We start from the raw sequence: 14,829 nt of genomic DNA, 5'->3' as shown, positions 1-14,829 counted from the left end.
CAGTCCCATCTAGAGCGGGACGCGGCGGGGGCCGTCGGGGCCGGGCCGCCGCGAGGAGCGGCGGGGGGCACCCCGTGGAGAGGGCCGAGCGCGGCTCGCCGGCTCGCAGCCCGACTGAAGCGGCCGCCGGTGGATGAAGCTCGTTTAAGATGTGAGGGGTGTTTGCTTGGCTGAGCCGCTTGTACGCATGTGCCCGCCCCCCGCGGAGCCCCGCGAGCTGCCGCAGCCGGCGGGGCGGCCGCGCTCCTCCCGCCCGGCAGGTACCGAGCGTGGGCGGCCGCCGCCCTCCCCCCGTCCGGCGGAGGGAATTCGGCGCCGGGGGCTCCGCCGGGCGTGAGGCTCTGGGACCGGCCACCCGCCCGGCTGCCGGGGTTTTCCCTTCTGCCGACAGCAGCCCGGGTCGCCGCCCCGGTATGCGGTGGCTCGGGGGAATCCGGGTCCCGTCCGCCGCCTTTGTCGGGCATCGCGGCGGCTGCGATCGGGGTGGAAAGCAGCCGGTGCCCTCCTCCTCTTTTTCCTCTCGTTCCTCGTGGCGGGGCCCGCTCGGCGGTAGCCGCCCGTACGGCTGCGTTCTTCCGCCTGGAGCCCGAGCTACGAGAGGAGTCCATCACACTCTATTGTGTTGCTGTCGTCTGGCGAGCGACAGCTCAAATGGAGCTATTACTTTCGAGAAGTTAATAAAAAAGCGCACCCAACCCATCGCCTGCCATCCCCGCGGCGATCCATCACGGCGGGTTAGCTGTAGGGGAGCTGGCACTCGGGGAATAGCCCGAGGTAGGGCAGGGGCACGGCGGGGCTGGCCGCCGCTGCCGAGGGGACGATTTTTTCAACTTTCCCGTAGGCAGCACGGGAATCTCGGCGCAGGAAGGCTTTTCCCCGCGTCGCCGATCGGTGAGGCTGCGGTGTGTTCGGGGTCCCGAATCGCCAAACAGGGATGCTCGGGGCCGAGTGCTCCTCGCGGCGCCTCTATGCGGCTCCCGGCGGCTGGCGGGGGCGGCCGGAGCTCGGGGGCCTCGCAGGGGCGATGTGGAACCCATCCGACTGACAACAATAGATGCAGAACTGCAACTTGCAGCTCCGGCTGCGCGAGCGAGAGGGCCGCTCTCGAACGTGGTTGTAAGATGGGAAGCTGATTCCCTGGTGGTTTGGTGCTTTGTGTTTGAATGAGTTCTTCCTACGACGCTCAAAGGTCAGCATATCCTGTTAGAAAAGGTCATTCTGTTCCAGCTTAGCACTTAAACGGTTCGGGCTCTTCGAGTCGGCGCGATTGCCAGCTCCGGTGCGCGGCGGGAGGCACCGGGGTGGGGGGTGCGGGAGCCCTTGTTCCTCCCAGCGCCGGCCCGAAGGGGCAGCTGAGACCTGTAAACAAAGGGCCGGAGCTTTCTGGGCATTAGAGATCCATTTCAGCGTTCTAAGAAGCTTGATGAAGTATTAAGCTCAATGCTGTGGCAAAATCCCAAGTTACATAATTATATTATTCCGCTTACTCGAATTGTCCTTTCAATTTCAAGCAGAGATGATCCAGTTGCTCCTCAAAGGGTCGTTTTCCCATGAATTGCTAAATAGCTGCTGCATTCCAGCAATGGATAAAGCAATATCTTTGTACCCACTTCATAACTGTGTGTTTTTATAGTGGTATGATGAAATGGCAAACTCCACAGCGAACATTCCTGTATGAAGATATATCCTCATTAGGTTGGTCTGCTTTGTATTTTTCTTCTCTGCTCAAAGAAATGTTTGCCGTAGCAACTCTAGCAAATGCTTAACAGAGCAATAATTTCTGCCATTTCTGTGCAGCATGCACAGTTCTTTATCCTCTCTGCAGCACATGAGCACAAAATGAAAACGGATGGTGCTGCTGTGCAGACTGCTGGGAGCTGGGGTTGCTTTTGTTTGGAATGCACAGTGAAGCTGAGGGCAAAATCTGGCTCAGGTATTTTTATTACTCACAATACAAGAGAGAAGTAGTGTGATTCTCAGGCCGCAAGCTGAATGTGCATTCAAGGTAGTGATTTGTAGTCAATTATTTCACAGAAAAGAAATAGGAGGAAAAATAGAAATGTCTCATGCTCAGGACAAGTTGGCGGTAGCTGCAAAGAACCACTCTGCTACAGTGCATTTAACTGAAAGTTCCACTTCCAGTTTGTCCATTAGGAGGTTACACAGAGCTGTTACACACTTGGGGAGTGCAGTATTGCCTTCTCTTATCCCAGGGCTGCATCAAGCAGTCAGTGCGGGAGACATGGCTATAAGCATTAGCTTGAGAGTTTGGGCACATTCTGCCATCATTTACTGCTGCTTTCAGTAGAATTCCTTATCTGGACATCCCTGTTTCTCTGTCTTGTTACAGTTCTCATTATAGGTGGTGCTTTCAATTATTATATAGTGAATTAGTGACAGGCCAGAGAAACTTTCAGTTCCCATTTTCTGAGCCTGCAGGATGCTGGCTTCCAGGGAAGAAAATGTTGTGCCATCAGGTCAGATTGGCACTAAGCTTCAGTTAATTAAACGTGAGTTTTGGAGTGAACAAAGATTGAAAACTGCTTTGGGATGACCAGTTGTGTATTCTGCTGCTCTACTGAGTTGTCATTATTTCTGAGTAGGAGCAGTTCATGCGAGGCAATGAGGTCACTCATTCTGGTATAGTTAATAGCTGCCTGAATAAGGCTTACATTTCCACATTTCCATTATTAGAACTGATTCCGATTCTTTTCAAGTTCTTCCTTCCTTAAAACTTTTAAATTACTCTTTTTCCTAGAAGCTTAAATTTTAATATTGCCTCACATATTTGCTACTCCCTGGTAGCAGATTGCACATCACAAGCAGCCTTCCCCAGCAGTCGGGTTTTGGCTTTGTTTGGGGTCACCTGTGTATTGTTTTTAAAAGAGTTTGCAAAAATACAGATGCTAAAAGTGAATTGTTATGAAAAGAAGTTCGGATTAACATTTTAACTGTTCTGTTACTTACGTTTGTCAGTAGGATTAAGTGCTTTAGGTAATTTTATACAAGGTCTGCTACATAAGTAATACCTCCTGTTTTGTTATGTTGGTGTACGGCAGCAGAGGCTGAACCTTCCCAACAATATTCTACTACGTGTTGCTGCCGCATGACAGATGGCAGCAGAGGGGCAGTCTGACAGAATGGTGTCTGACTTGGAGATGCATATGAAGCAAAGGAGCCTCACTGAAATTCTCCATGTTGAAAAAATGGCACCCATTGACATTCATCGACTCTGGTGGAATGTTTAAGGAGACCAAACTGTGGGTGTGAGGCAGTGGGAGGTGTGTTTTACCAGCGATGACCAAGACAGTGGACAAGTTTTACAGGCACAGCACGCAGGCTCTTCTTCATGGCTGGTGAAAATGCATAGTGAAGGTGATGACTGTGTTAAACAACGATGTTTTATAGCTGAGAATTTGCTCTAACTGTGTTATTGTGCTCTTTGTGCTCATTACTTTAGGAGCAACCTATGTGTAATTTTTAATTAGAAAAATGATGGAAAATGAAGGACCTCTTATTGTGGTCATATCATATGTAATCATACATGAACACATAACCGACTTCTGTTATTTACTACTGAGAAAGAAGAATAGTGCAAACTTTCTAATAATCTGCTAAGAATACTGATTGTCTTCAGAAAGTTTCCTGCACATTTTTGTATTTGCTACATAATACTATTAGATCAGAGTATTAGAGAGAGTTGTGGATATATTCTATCTCAAATCATGCAATAAGGTTAGCATCTTCTTGTTGTTGTTTTTGTTTTGTTTTGTTTTTTAAGGTATCAGACAAGGGATTTCATTATTCACTGAAAACAGGAGTTGATTATAATGACTGTACTGCATGGCTGATACTTTCTAAGTGGCAGCGGCAGCCAGTATCACCAGAGCCTCAATACAAAATTCCAGTTGCCAAAATCAGGGGGAAGAAATAATAGAATGGCTACTGAAACAGCACAGCAGCCTAAAGAAATACAGCTCAATTTCTTGATGTTAGTCTGTTTTTGATCAAAATATTTATCATAGAATTATCAGAGAACTGTTTGAGTTGGAACAGATCTTTAAAGGTCATCTAGTCCCACTCTCCTGCAATGAATGGGGACACCTACAGCGAGGCAGGTTGTTCAGAGCCTGGTCCAGCCTGACCTCAAACATCTCCAGGGACAGGCATCTACCACCTCTCTCACCAACACATTGCAGTGCTTCGCCACACTTAATTCTAAAAAACCTTTTCCTTACCTCCAATCTAAATCTCCCCTCTTTCAGTTTGAAACCATTTCCCCTTCATCACAACAGACCCTGCCGAAGAGTTCATCCTCAGCTTTTTTACACCCCACTTTAGGTTCCTATTGGAATTTGACTGTTCCTTTAGAATGCGTTCAAGTTATTGAAACTTTTGTGAAATCACTGGTCTTTATAATGTTTACTTGCAATATCTGTGATCATTCCAAGCATAATTTTACTTTCTGGATTTTAAATAATATTTCTTATTGTTATCAGTACGTTTAAAGCTGGCACAGTTTGCATTTTTACACTGCTTCAACAAAACTAAGCTCTGATGACTATACATTAATGCAGCAGAAACTTACAGGGTTGAATTCTTCTCCTCTATGTAAATGGCGTTTGTCTGAAAGGAGTTACAGGAGTCCTGAATTGACTCAGTGCATTTATAATGATTACTTTAATTAGTTGTAGCAAATCTTTTTAGAGCAGCTTTCTGTTACTAAGGATGGCCACATGATCATTGGAGAGATATCACACTATATAGAATATGCCTATCAATCTGCAGCAGAAGAGTTGGTTCTTTTGTTGGGGATTATACTGCATTAATGATAAATTTAGTAGGAAGATTCAGTCTTAAAGCTTCTCATGGAAAATGAGAACAAAGCAAGCTGGTATTTCAACAGCCATCTGTCAGTTGGCATGTCAACAGTTTTTTTATATAGGTGAGATTTCACACTGAAGAAGCCTTCCAATAGCATTTCTTACCAGGGCTGTATTATGGTGGATGCATTTTGAAAATGCATGCAGTTAAAGCTGTTTCTCAGTTCTCAGCTACACTGAAGATTACCTGGAAACACACGTTCTAATGAATGTTGCTTTCTAAAACTTACTGATAGAAGGGTAACAACCTTAACAATACAAATTTTTGATGTCCATGAAAGTCAAATATGACGTGAAACTTTTGACAAGAGGTTTAACACCATTTAATGCCTTAATTCAGAATAGTATGCATCGGTGTTATAAGACAAGCTGTGAATAGTTACAACCTGTCACAGTTTATTATAAGAAAGCTATTAAAGCTCCAAGAAAGTATTGTACACGAAGTGATGTAAGAATGCACTACTGAGCATGCAAACCACCTTAAAGCACGAGATGCTGAGTTCATTGCTTCGTTAACTGGGTAACAGCTTAAATGTCAGCATGAGGTTATTTCATTCCTAATTATTTTTTCCAAAAAACATAAGGAGGCTAATGTATGTTTATTATATTGCGATAGAGGGCTGCAGAAGACTTTGGAGCCACAGTGGCATTATGCATTTAGCCTTATTCTCCAACCATCCGAAAAACACAGAGATCACATTAGATTGTGCTTCCTCTTGATTATGAAACCTGTTATTACTTTTGCTGATGGGAGAGAATTCTAGCAGTGGGGTTTAAAAAGTACAATACCCCGAAGGATTTATCTAAATAATCTACCTTTCCACACTACTCTAAGAGAAATATTAAAGGTGTGTATTAAAGAAATACGCTTTCCTGAAAACTAAGGGAAATGTAATTTGAAAGTCTGCTTTGTGAGAATCTGATCAGTTCAAATTACAAGTATCTTGTAAAAACTACAGAACTTTGTAGCTTTTCAGTACCTTTCAGATTTTTGACTTGGAGCTGCTGTTACAGTGGGTCCCTTCAGCACTGCTGTGGTAACAAATAGCTTGAACAGCGCTTCAGGGAGGACTGAATCAGTTCAAGCTTTGTACCTGCTCTCCCTTTACTCTTCCTGTATTGACACATGTATGTAAGCTTACAGGACAGGTGCCCGGGTGGAGGAGATAAGGAGTTCTCACTGACCACTATCTCTACTGAGGTGACTGCCTGTAAGAACAACACTTTTTAGTTTGATGATAAAGTGTATTCTATATATCAAATGGGATACAGTAACATTATCACCATCTATATAGAATGGAGCCCCTCTGCTTCTGTAGTTATTACAGCCTCATGATATTTAGGCACTGCTTATTCTGAGTGTCCTATGCTATTTAATCTCTGTACATTTCATCTATTAATCATGAATTCTAGGGAGTCAATCCTCATTCTCCTTCCCCTCCAGAATTCTTCTTCTCGTGTCTTTAAAAAAGCACCAGCCAAATACAAAGCCCCCCACCCTTCTTATAAGAGCAGAACCCACAGAAGTTATTTTCATGTCGTTAGGCCTTTCTAAAAGACCTAAGGTTATGGTATAATTACAAAAGCACTTTGTGTCACACTGATACATTTTATTACTTCAGTTCTTTTTAATGTGCCATCATCTTTCTAGAACTAACGTATAAATACCGCATCTATCCCACAAGTACTGAACTACCATCAACACTGAAGGTTTCTTTGAGTTTCCCAATTCTTTAGCAATTGCACATATGAACTTAAACAAAGAGAAATACAGAATACTTTCAGTTAAGCAATCAATTAATGATTATGTCATCTGAGAAATTGCTCAAGATTAATTTTCAGAAATGCAGTTTACTTTGCAGGAATGTGTAAATAACAATACCAATGCCAGTGGTACAAAGTATTCTGCTCACTAAAATACTAATCTTTATTTACACAGCTTTCTATCAAATATATTACTAAAGAACTGGTGGTATGTAAACAACGGTACATGCAAAATTACCCTTTTACTATGAAAAATTAATGTACACTTCTGTTAAATAAAGACCAAATGCTATTATATACAAGCTTTTTTTGTTTTTGTTTTAGTTTTTTTTTTTCTGGAAGGCCTTAAGAGACATTCAGGTCTATTTTTAATATGTTCCAAATAAATACCAAATAATGCAACATTTACAAATAGCACACCAGCAGTATTTTCCATAGTAATCATTTTACAAATCAGAATTTAGTATTTCAATTTAGCAAACGAATAGCAGCTCCTCCATAAATATTAAGGCGTGTCACATAGCATCAAAATGGAACCGATGAGCTTCCTGTCGCTTCTCTCTGTCATCTGCTTTCTGAAAAATAAAATAAAAAAGCTAAGCAGTTTGTGGGATTCAGAGCAATGCTGTTACAGAAACGTGTTGTCCAATGTCAGAGAACGGTTCATTTTTTTTTCCCAAGCCATTCATATGACAAAAGGCAAAAAGCTTAGTAAAACCTCAATAATTAGCTTTTAAATGATGTCAGTTTGTAATAGCAATAATCGACTCAAAATTGGCTTCTGCTGTTAATACTCAGCTGTTTTAGCATTTATGATCCATTATTTTCTCTTGTTCTAATAATGCTTTTATGAAAGGAATATTTCAAAACCGAAGGACGGTTCCTCGTGTGTATGTATTTAGCCTAATACGAGATAAAATCACTTTGGATTAACTGTAAATGTTGTCATCTACATTACACTTAGATTTTTTAAATTGAAATGTTAAATACAAATTCAGACAAAGACAGCAGTCCAACTAACAATTAACAGCACCGAGTAGGCTAAAAAAAGAGCACTGTTCCATGTTTTTGTGTTCAGAAAATGTGAGAGGATGTATTTCCCCACTTATTGATGTGGAACACACATTGATCTGCTGAAAGAGCAGCTTGGATTGTGCTTGGAGAAGAGACGCACAGTGAAACTGCACCTAGAACCCATGTAAGGTGCTATAGCACGTTCTCTCCTCACTGCCTCCCTTGTGTTTGAAAGCAGTGACAGAAGAGGAGAGCTCCTCTCTCAGGAGCTTGGAGTGCACAGCGAACCTTTTGAGCAACCGGTGTTTTTCTCATGACAGACAATCCCTATAAATCCCAGTATAAGAACACGCAGCAAAACAAATGTAAATGCTTTTTTTGGTGAATGAGTAAAATGAAGATAAACCTTTACAGTATGCTGTTGTGTGGGCATTCAGATTTGTACCCCAGTCGATACATATACATGATGATTTTGGTAGAAATCAGTGCATGTGTTCTGCCATTAAAGTTCGTCATCTGCTCTGGCTCAAGGCCAGAGATTTCCTCATCACACACTGTTTATGTATGACAGTGATTCCAGTGGGCTAACTATGGATTTTACTGCGTTCTGTGGCAGCAGTCGAGCTGTCATCTAACTATTGGATTTTATGGCATTTTGTGGCAGCAGCATGACTGTCAGTGAGGTTTAAGGTACATCTGCCTGGCTTTTTGGCAGGGTCTTTATCAATGCCAGTGGTATTCTGAATGTCAAAAATGGGGTGGGAAAAGGGGAGTGGCATACTATGCTAAATTAAAATGCTTGTCACATTCCACAGTGTTATGCAGGCTCTCTTAGAAAGCAATTTTCACTCCATTTCTTGTCTGCTTCATGAAAAAAATACGACTTCAAGATTTGTTGGTAACTGATATTGTGATGAACTCATCAAAACTTCCCTAGCAAGGATTATCATCAATGCCTGGTGTTCACCTGACTAGTCCCAAGTTCACAAAGCAAATTAAAAAGAATCAAAATACAGGAAATGTGGCAGACTATATTGTTATAAGATGAAATAATGGCTTCAATTCTTCCTCAGCTTCTCTTTTATCTGATGTATCAAAAGTTAACACTAATAACTCAAAGCCATTCATTTTTTTTGTAATGGATCAAAAATTTCTAAGGAATGTCAGAGCAACATAGTATCCCCAAATACTACAGTTACTTAAACAGCACAGTAACGGCTGGCAGCTGAATGCCTAAGAACTATTGCAGACAAAGGACTTCTGCTGCTCCTTATCTGCAGAGGTCAAAGTACATGCTTTCTTTTAACTGCTGAGTAAAGCACGGCAGCTTACATACAGATACATCCTCTGGGGAAAAAGGAGAGATTGCAGCTGCCAGTGCATTTCCCCTTTCTTTCTTTGTGATAGGTACTCTAGAAGTCTGCAGGGAAAACAGCATTGAGGCAGAACAGTATTCTTATGAAAGGATTACTGGAAGAGGCAGAAAACAGTCCCAGTCATGCCACTGGCTCACAATACTGCCTTGGTCAGGACTTCCACTTGTTCTGTACCTCAACCACTTTCTTCTAAAACTGGGAAGGTAAAAATCAATGGGAAGGGCATTTGAAAATTAAAGGAATTAACAACTGTTTACACAGTGATCTAAAAATACACAATTTAACCAAATATGTGTGCCTATTTTGTGCAAGGTGCAGGCTGCTGCAAAGGAATTTAACACATGACCAACACCACTTTATTCACACGTGCTTAATGAAGGGGGCTTGAAATGGCTCAGAAAGCACCCACTCCAGGTTGAGTGCTTCTTTATACTGAAATAAAGAAATTTTTGTTAGCAAAGAAAGCTTTAAACATTGTTGTTGAACCTCAGTTTCTCCAGATGGAATTATACATAGTCCTTCACAACACAGAGACCAAACATTTTTTTTTACTCCTGTTGCTTTAGACGTATTGGAGACAGAGTTAAACCCAGGCAGTGACAGTCCAAGCTATCACTTAGTAATGCTTCCCTGGTACATTAGGACACGTTAAGGGCAGTCATCACAACATTTGTATTTCCTTGCTGTGTGTGTTGCGTTCCCAGCATCACCGTGATTTGGAGACCATATTTAACATTTTGAAGAGTGGAGAATGACAGACAAGTAACATTTAAATATGAAGCATGCGCAAAGCCTATCTGAATGTTTAACAAGGTCATTTTATTTCCACAAGCACAAAATAACAAACAGTTCTACCATGTCAAAATGTGCAGTAATTTTATTTGACAGCTAAGATTATGGTTTGGGTATGCAGTAGCATTTATTGGCAATCCTGCCAGTTGGATATGATTGCGAACTGCATAGTTAAGAAAAATGGGAATGCATTTCTTTTGTGACATGAAAGGCCCCTTTCAAAATGCTTCTGCAAATCAATAGATTTCTATACACTGCATGTATAATTCAGACACATAGAGCAAAGCAGCCAATATGCACACAATTGTCTCCCTATACACTCTTGAATGCTAATGTGAATGCAATCAGCAAAGATAGTTACAGAAAAAAGAAATGTTTTTCCTCTTTTTTAGATTACCAGCAACTCAAGCTAAGTAAATTGAATTTATGTTCCCTTTTTCTGATATTGTACTTCTAAAAACTGCAACGTAGAAAGCTTAGATATGAACCAAAAACTTCTCATTTTGTTGGCAATAACAGTTTAATGGCAAAAGCTTATCAATCCTTTCTTCATTTCCCTTTTCAAGTGCCTTCAAGCTTAAGTAGAAACAATGCCAATTTTTAAGCTTGCAATAAATACCAAATTAATGACAAATCCACACCTTTAGGGAATTAATGCAGTCTGTGTCAGGAATTATATAAAGCTGCTCAAAGATGTACAAGCCTATAAGATATAAGGAAATGTTAAATAGCATAGAAAATACAGAAAAATACAGCTAATTAAACTTACCTTTTCTTGCCAGTGTAATATGCCAATTATTGCCAGGATAAAAACACAGACACCAATTAAGGCTATAGCTGTTAGCAGCACTATGTTACTCGGGGTCAGATATAGCTTGGCACTCCAGCTGCACAAAAGAGGAAAATCCAAAGAAATATTAATACCCTTAATTAGGAAGTAGAAAACATTTCACTTACAAAGATCAAAATAACTTGCTAGTATTGAGATAAGTAGCAGCCTGGTCCATAAAAACCCAGTGGCTGTACTTGGAGACTGGAGCTTAATGGTGTTTACTTGGAAATGCATAACAATTATTTTCAAGCATTGCCATTGAAATTGAGCTTATTTATCCAGGAATGCTATGAGCATCCTCAGAGACTGACTTTTATACTAGTTGTAGGCAGCAGAACCAGTTGGCTATGGCAGAAAAATACTGGAAAGCAACGAAACAAGGCACTTGAAGGACTTCTGGAAGGCATCCCTAGAATGTTGTGGGGTTCCAAGGCTCAGTAACACTCTTTTTATCCTTCAGACTTCTTGTCATGGGAAAGCTATCAGCATGATCCTTTATACTGAGGCAGTACCACGTCCTCACAGGAAACTGCATATTTATATTAAAAGGAATTATATTTTATAATATTATATAATTTATATTATTATATTATATATTATTATATAAGAAGTGGTTTTTAGGAAATCTTAATTCTTTTGGAATTCTATTCACCACAGTTCAGTGGCCATAAACTTGCTCTCTAAAAAAAGCAGAAATAGCTTATGGATGACTGAGAAAATTTTTCATAATGCATACCTTTAAATACCTTAACACTGCAACTAAATTTTCTCCATCTGCCAGATGTTATTCCTGTGGTTGTTAATTAGTAACTCAAGTGGCACATCACTTCTCAACTGTTATTTGTTCTGTAGTAGTCTGTAAAATTAGCTGCTGAAACTGATGTCAGAATCATTCCTGCATGATAAACGCAGCTGACCTCACTAGTAGATCAAGCGGCAAAACGCAGCTGTAATGCAACCAATGTTTTCTCTAACAGCAACGACAGAAACATGCTTGATTTCTGAGACAAACGTTTTAATTTCCAAATGAATTCAATGTTGAAAAGCTTATATAAGTAACCCCTTCACCTTCACTTAAGGGAAAATATTCCTACCTGTGGCAATAGATAGCGTGACCAGAAGGGCTAAACTGAAGCTTTTATGTACAACTGGGCAGAAATTGCATGTTTGATGAAACCAAAATGCTTGCTTCAATCATTACCATGCTTACAATTTGTAAAAAAAAAAAAGCAAGAAAAAAAAAAGCAAGAAAAAAAAAGCTGGTAAACCCAGCAAATATGTTATTATTTACAGGAGTTCAGCTGGTAAAAGACTTCGATTGCTTATGGTTACTACATAAAATTGTATGTAAATACTCAAAAATATTCTGTCCAGTCATAGTGGCAACAACAGTACCAGAACTGAGTCCCTCTCCTTCATTGCTTTTAGACCCACTTTCTATACAACTTAAAAGAAAAAAGGAGAAAAAAAAAGAACACAGATTTTAAATTAGGCATTATGTAATTTTGTGATGTGCAATTCAGAATGAAGAAGTTACCTTCGAGGAACATTATGAGGATATGGGATGACTATAAGCTGGGAGTTTGGTATGATAGCTGTCCATTCTTGTTTCCTTATGGACTGAAAGTAAAACAAAGTCTATGTCAATTCCTAACAAGTCACCACACTTAAAAACAAAGTATTTTCTCTGTCGAAATGTGGAAAAGGAAAAAAAGAAAACCTCAGAAGTGATTGCTTTTTTTTTTAAGTGACTTTTTCCCTTATGTTTATGTAAGTCTTTTATTCTGAAAGCTCCAAAGCACTTTAAAAACAACAAAGTCTAAAGCAAGAGAAGTGCTGTTGACATGAAACACAGCATCTGCTCAAAACGCAGATGCAACGCAACAACATAACAGCCAAGGAAAAAAAGAACCAGTTTTACAAAGGAATTTTACCAATTATCTAAACCAGAATATCATGGGTACACTGATACAAGTACCTCATTTTTTAAAGCAATATAATCAGATTTTTTTAAGGACTCTGGACGGTCAGGAGCCTTTAATGTTTCACCTCAAGATTAGACGATCGCAGTAACCTCTACCTCCTGTCATATTGATCATGGTGCCATCACTGAGCTAGAAAGGATTATGTGACTTTACAGACCAGCCAGAGCAGCCCCAGGGAAATCTTACAGCTGAGACCATAATAATTGGACCACCAGGTCTAATACACATTTATCATTTAAACAAGCACCATATGACTAATGCTTATGCACAGCTTCAGTTATCTTTTAGTTTCATTGTTGGCATTGGAGCTTACACCCACCTTAAAAAACCACATGTGCAAGGTATCAGTGTATTTTTTTTGGCAAACCCTTTTCTGTATTCAAATTTACCTTGATATTCATACTTATGAAATAAGTGTCATTAGCAATTTTCATATTCATTTTCTCTATTATGAAAGATAATACCAGAAATATTAGCTTGAGAATCATGAATTTCAGCTAACCTTTTCTCCTAAAGGACGAGGAATTCCAACATACAAATGGTCAAGGAAGTTAGCACTACGTCCCAAGCCCAGAACATTGTATGGCAACTGGAGAGCAAAATGTGCTGACTGGCTCAGCTGTCCAGCTGAAATGAAATTAGAAAATAAGAAATAAGCTTTTGGAAAAAACCCTGCTATGCAAGCACATTTCAGGGGCAATTATAGAAGTGTGATTTTTAAAATTTTTAATGTCTCAGTCCCACATTTCCCAACTGTTAATGGGCACTTAATTGTAATGCTTCTTAAATACTTCAGATTTCTAGGTAAAAGAGAATTCTTTCAGGCACCTTTTGTGTGTCAAACTGCTATTTGTTACAAGTTGAGGTGAAATGAGTTATTCATATTTATTTAGGCATGGCTGGCAGCAAGTCTCCCCATTTACTGCTCCACTCAAAAGCCCAGACTCACCATGAAAAGGTTCACTGTAACTCTTGCTAATAGTAATCAGCAATTAATGCTTTTTCTTGTGTCACACAATCAGCTGAGAAAATGCTCACAAACAAATTCTCACATCATAATTCAATTTAATGATGATGGGATAACAGCTGTTGCAAGTTACATCCTATCCAGGGCACGCAATAATAAAGAACTGAATGAGAGACTAGATGGTAAAAACAACATTGTTTCCCTCCAGAAAGGACAGCAGGAAAACAGAAGCATGCAGTTATCTACAAATTCACTAACACGCCATTTCAAGGTGGCCAATTACTCCATTTAAATAAAACCTTGTGATCTTAATGTCCAGCAAACTGATTCAGATCCTTTGCGGACTCTTTGTTCACTCCCTAGAAGGCTTCTTAGCAAGTGGTCTGATGCCACGGTATGATATCAGCATCTCAAAAACCACAGTGAATTCAGCCCTTCGCAGACTGAGAAGTTTACAGCATACTCCAGCACCGCAAACCAAATGATGTGCTCAACAGACACAGTTTTTGTTGTTGTTACTGGTGTTGTTTTTAAATATGACAGCAGTGTCAGGATTTTTTGAACGTCACGTTTTTCTCATTAACTTTGGCTTTGTTTTAAAAACGAACAAAATATCGAATACTCTTTCACGCTGTAACACAACAAAGGATTTTCTTTAAAAAGCTGTCTCAGTAATGCTGATTTCTGAAGGACTTCTCCCAAAAGAACAAGGTGTGATACTTCATACTGAAAGGTTTTTCAAATGACTTTTGAGTGAAATACTTAGGATTATAAGGAGACTGTAACTTAGGTCTTCCTTTTTTTTTTCATTATACAAATGAAATGAATGTCAACTAAATTAAAGGAAATAAAGGAAAATGTCATACAGTGTGTGCAGTCAGCCTTTAAAGAGTTTAGAGAGTTAGATACTGCATTAGAATTCTTAAAAGCGCTGAATAATTTCATGGCCTCTAATACCGATTCTTATGCCTACTTGGATAAGGATGATGAAATCTTATGCTTCAAGATGTAAGTAAATCATATGCAAAGGTCAGAAAGAAATGCTTCCTACTACACAGTACAAATGCTTTTATTTAACCTGCCTTAAAATGAAATTAGCTAAGCAGGACTTGGGAGGATGGCAAGTAAAAGGTTCTAGTTTATTTTAAAGTGGGCTGACTATAAATATGGGAGATCACTGAAATGATTTCTTGCTTTATTCCACTTGCATCTATCA

At 40.0% G+C, this 14,829-nt stretch overlaps 1 protein-coding gene across 1 annotated transcript in view; it reads right to left on the bottom strand.

Moving 5' to 3' along the window:
* Window positions 1-6,478: 6,478 nt before the first annotated feature.
* The window catches only part of ITFG1 (integrin alpha FG-GAP repeat containing 1), a 69,389-nt gene continuing 61,038 nt past the window's right edge, over window positions 6,479-14,829 (bottom strand). Inside the window, exons 15-18 of the mRNA XM_042821256.1 lie at window positions 13,149-13,273; window positions 12,199-12,281; window positions 10,599-10,716; window positions 6,479-7,222 (exon numbers count right to left, since the gene is read on the bottom strand). Of these exons, the coding sequence (XP_042677190.1) occupies window positions 7,163-7,222; window positions 10,599-10,716; window positions 12,199-12,281; window positions 13,149-13,273 (386 nt within the window). The 3' untranslated portion in view covers window positions 6,479-7,162. The remainder of the gene's footprint in view (window positions 7,223-10,598; window positions 10,717-12,198; window positions 12,282-13,148; window positions 13,274-14,829) is intronic.

The sequence above is a fragment of the Centrocercus urophasianus genome, unplaced genomic scaffold, assembly GCF_019232065.1.
Source record: "Centrocercus urophasianus isolate 14NV4802_14NV808 unplaced genomic scaffold, USGS_Curo_1.0 seq_2, whole genome shotgun sequence".
In the NCBI taxonomy this organism is placed as follows: domain Eukaryota; kingdom Metazoa; phylum Chordata; class Aves; order Galliformes; family Phasianidae; genus Centrocercus; species Centrocercus urophasianus.
Note: the sequence above shows the minus strand (reverse complement) of the source record. Positions and strands in the feature narration are given on the sequence as shown.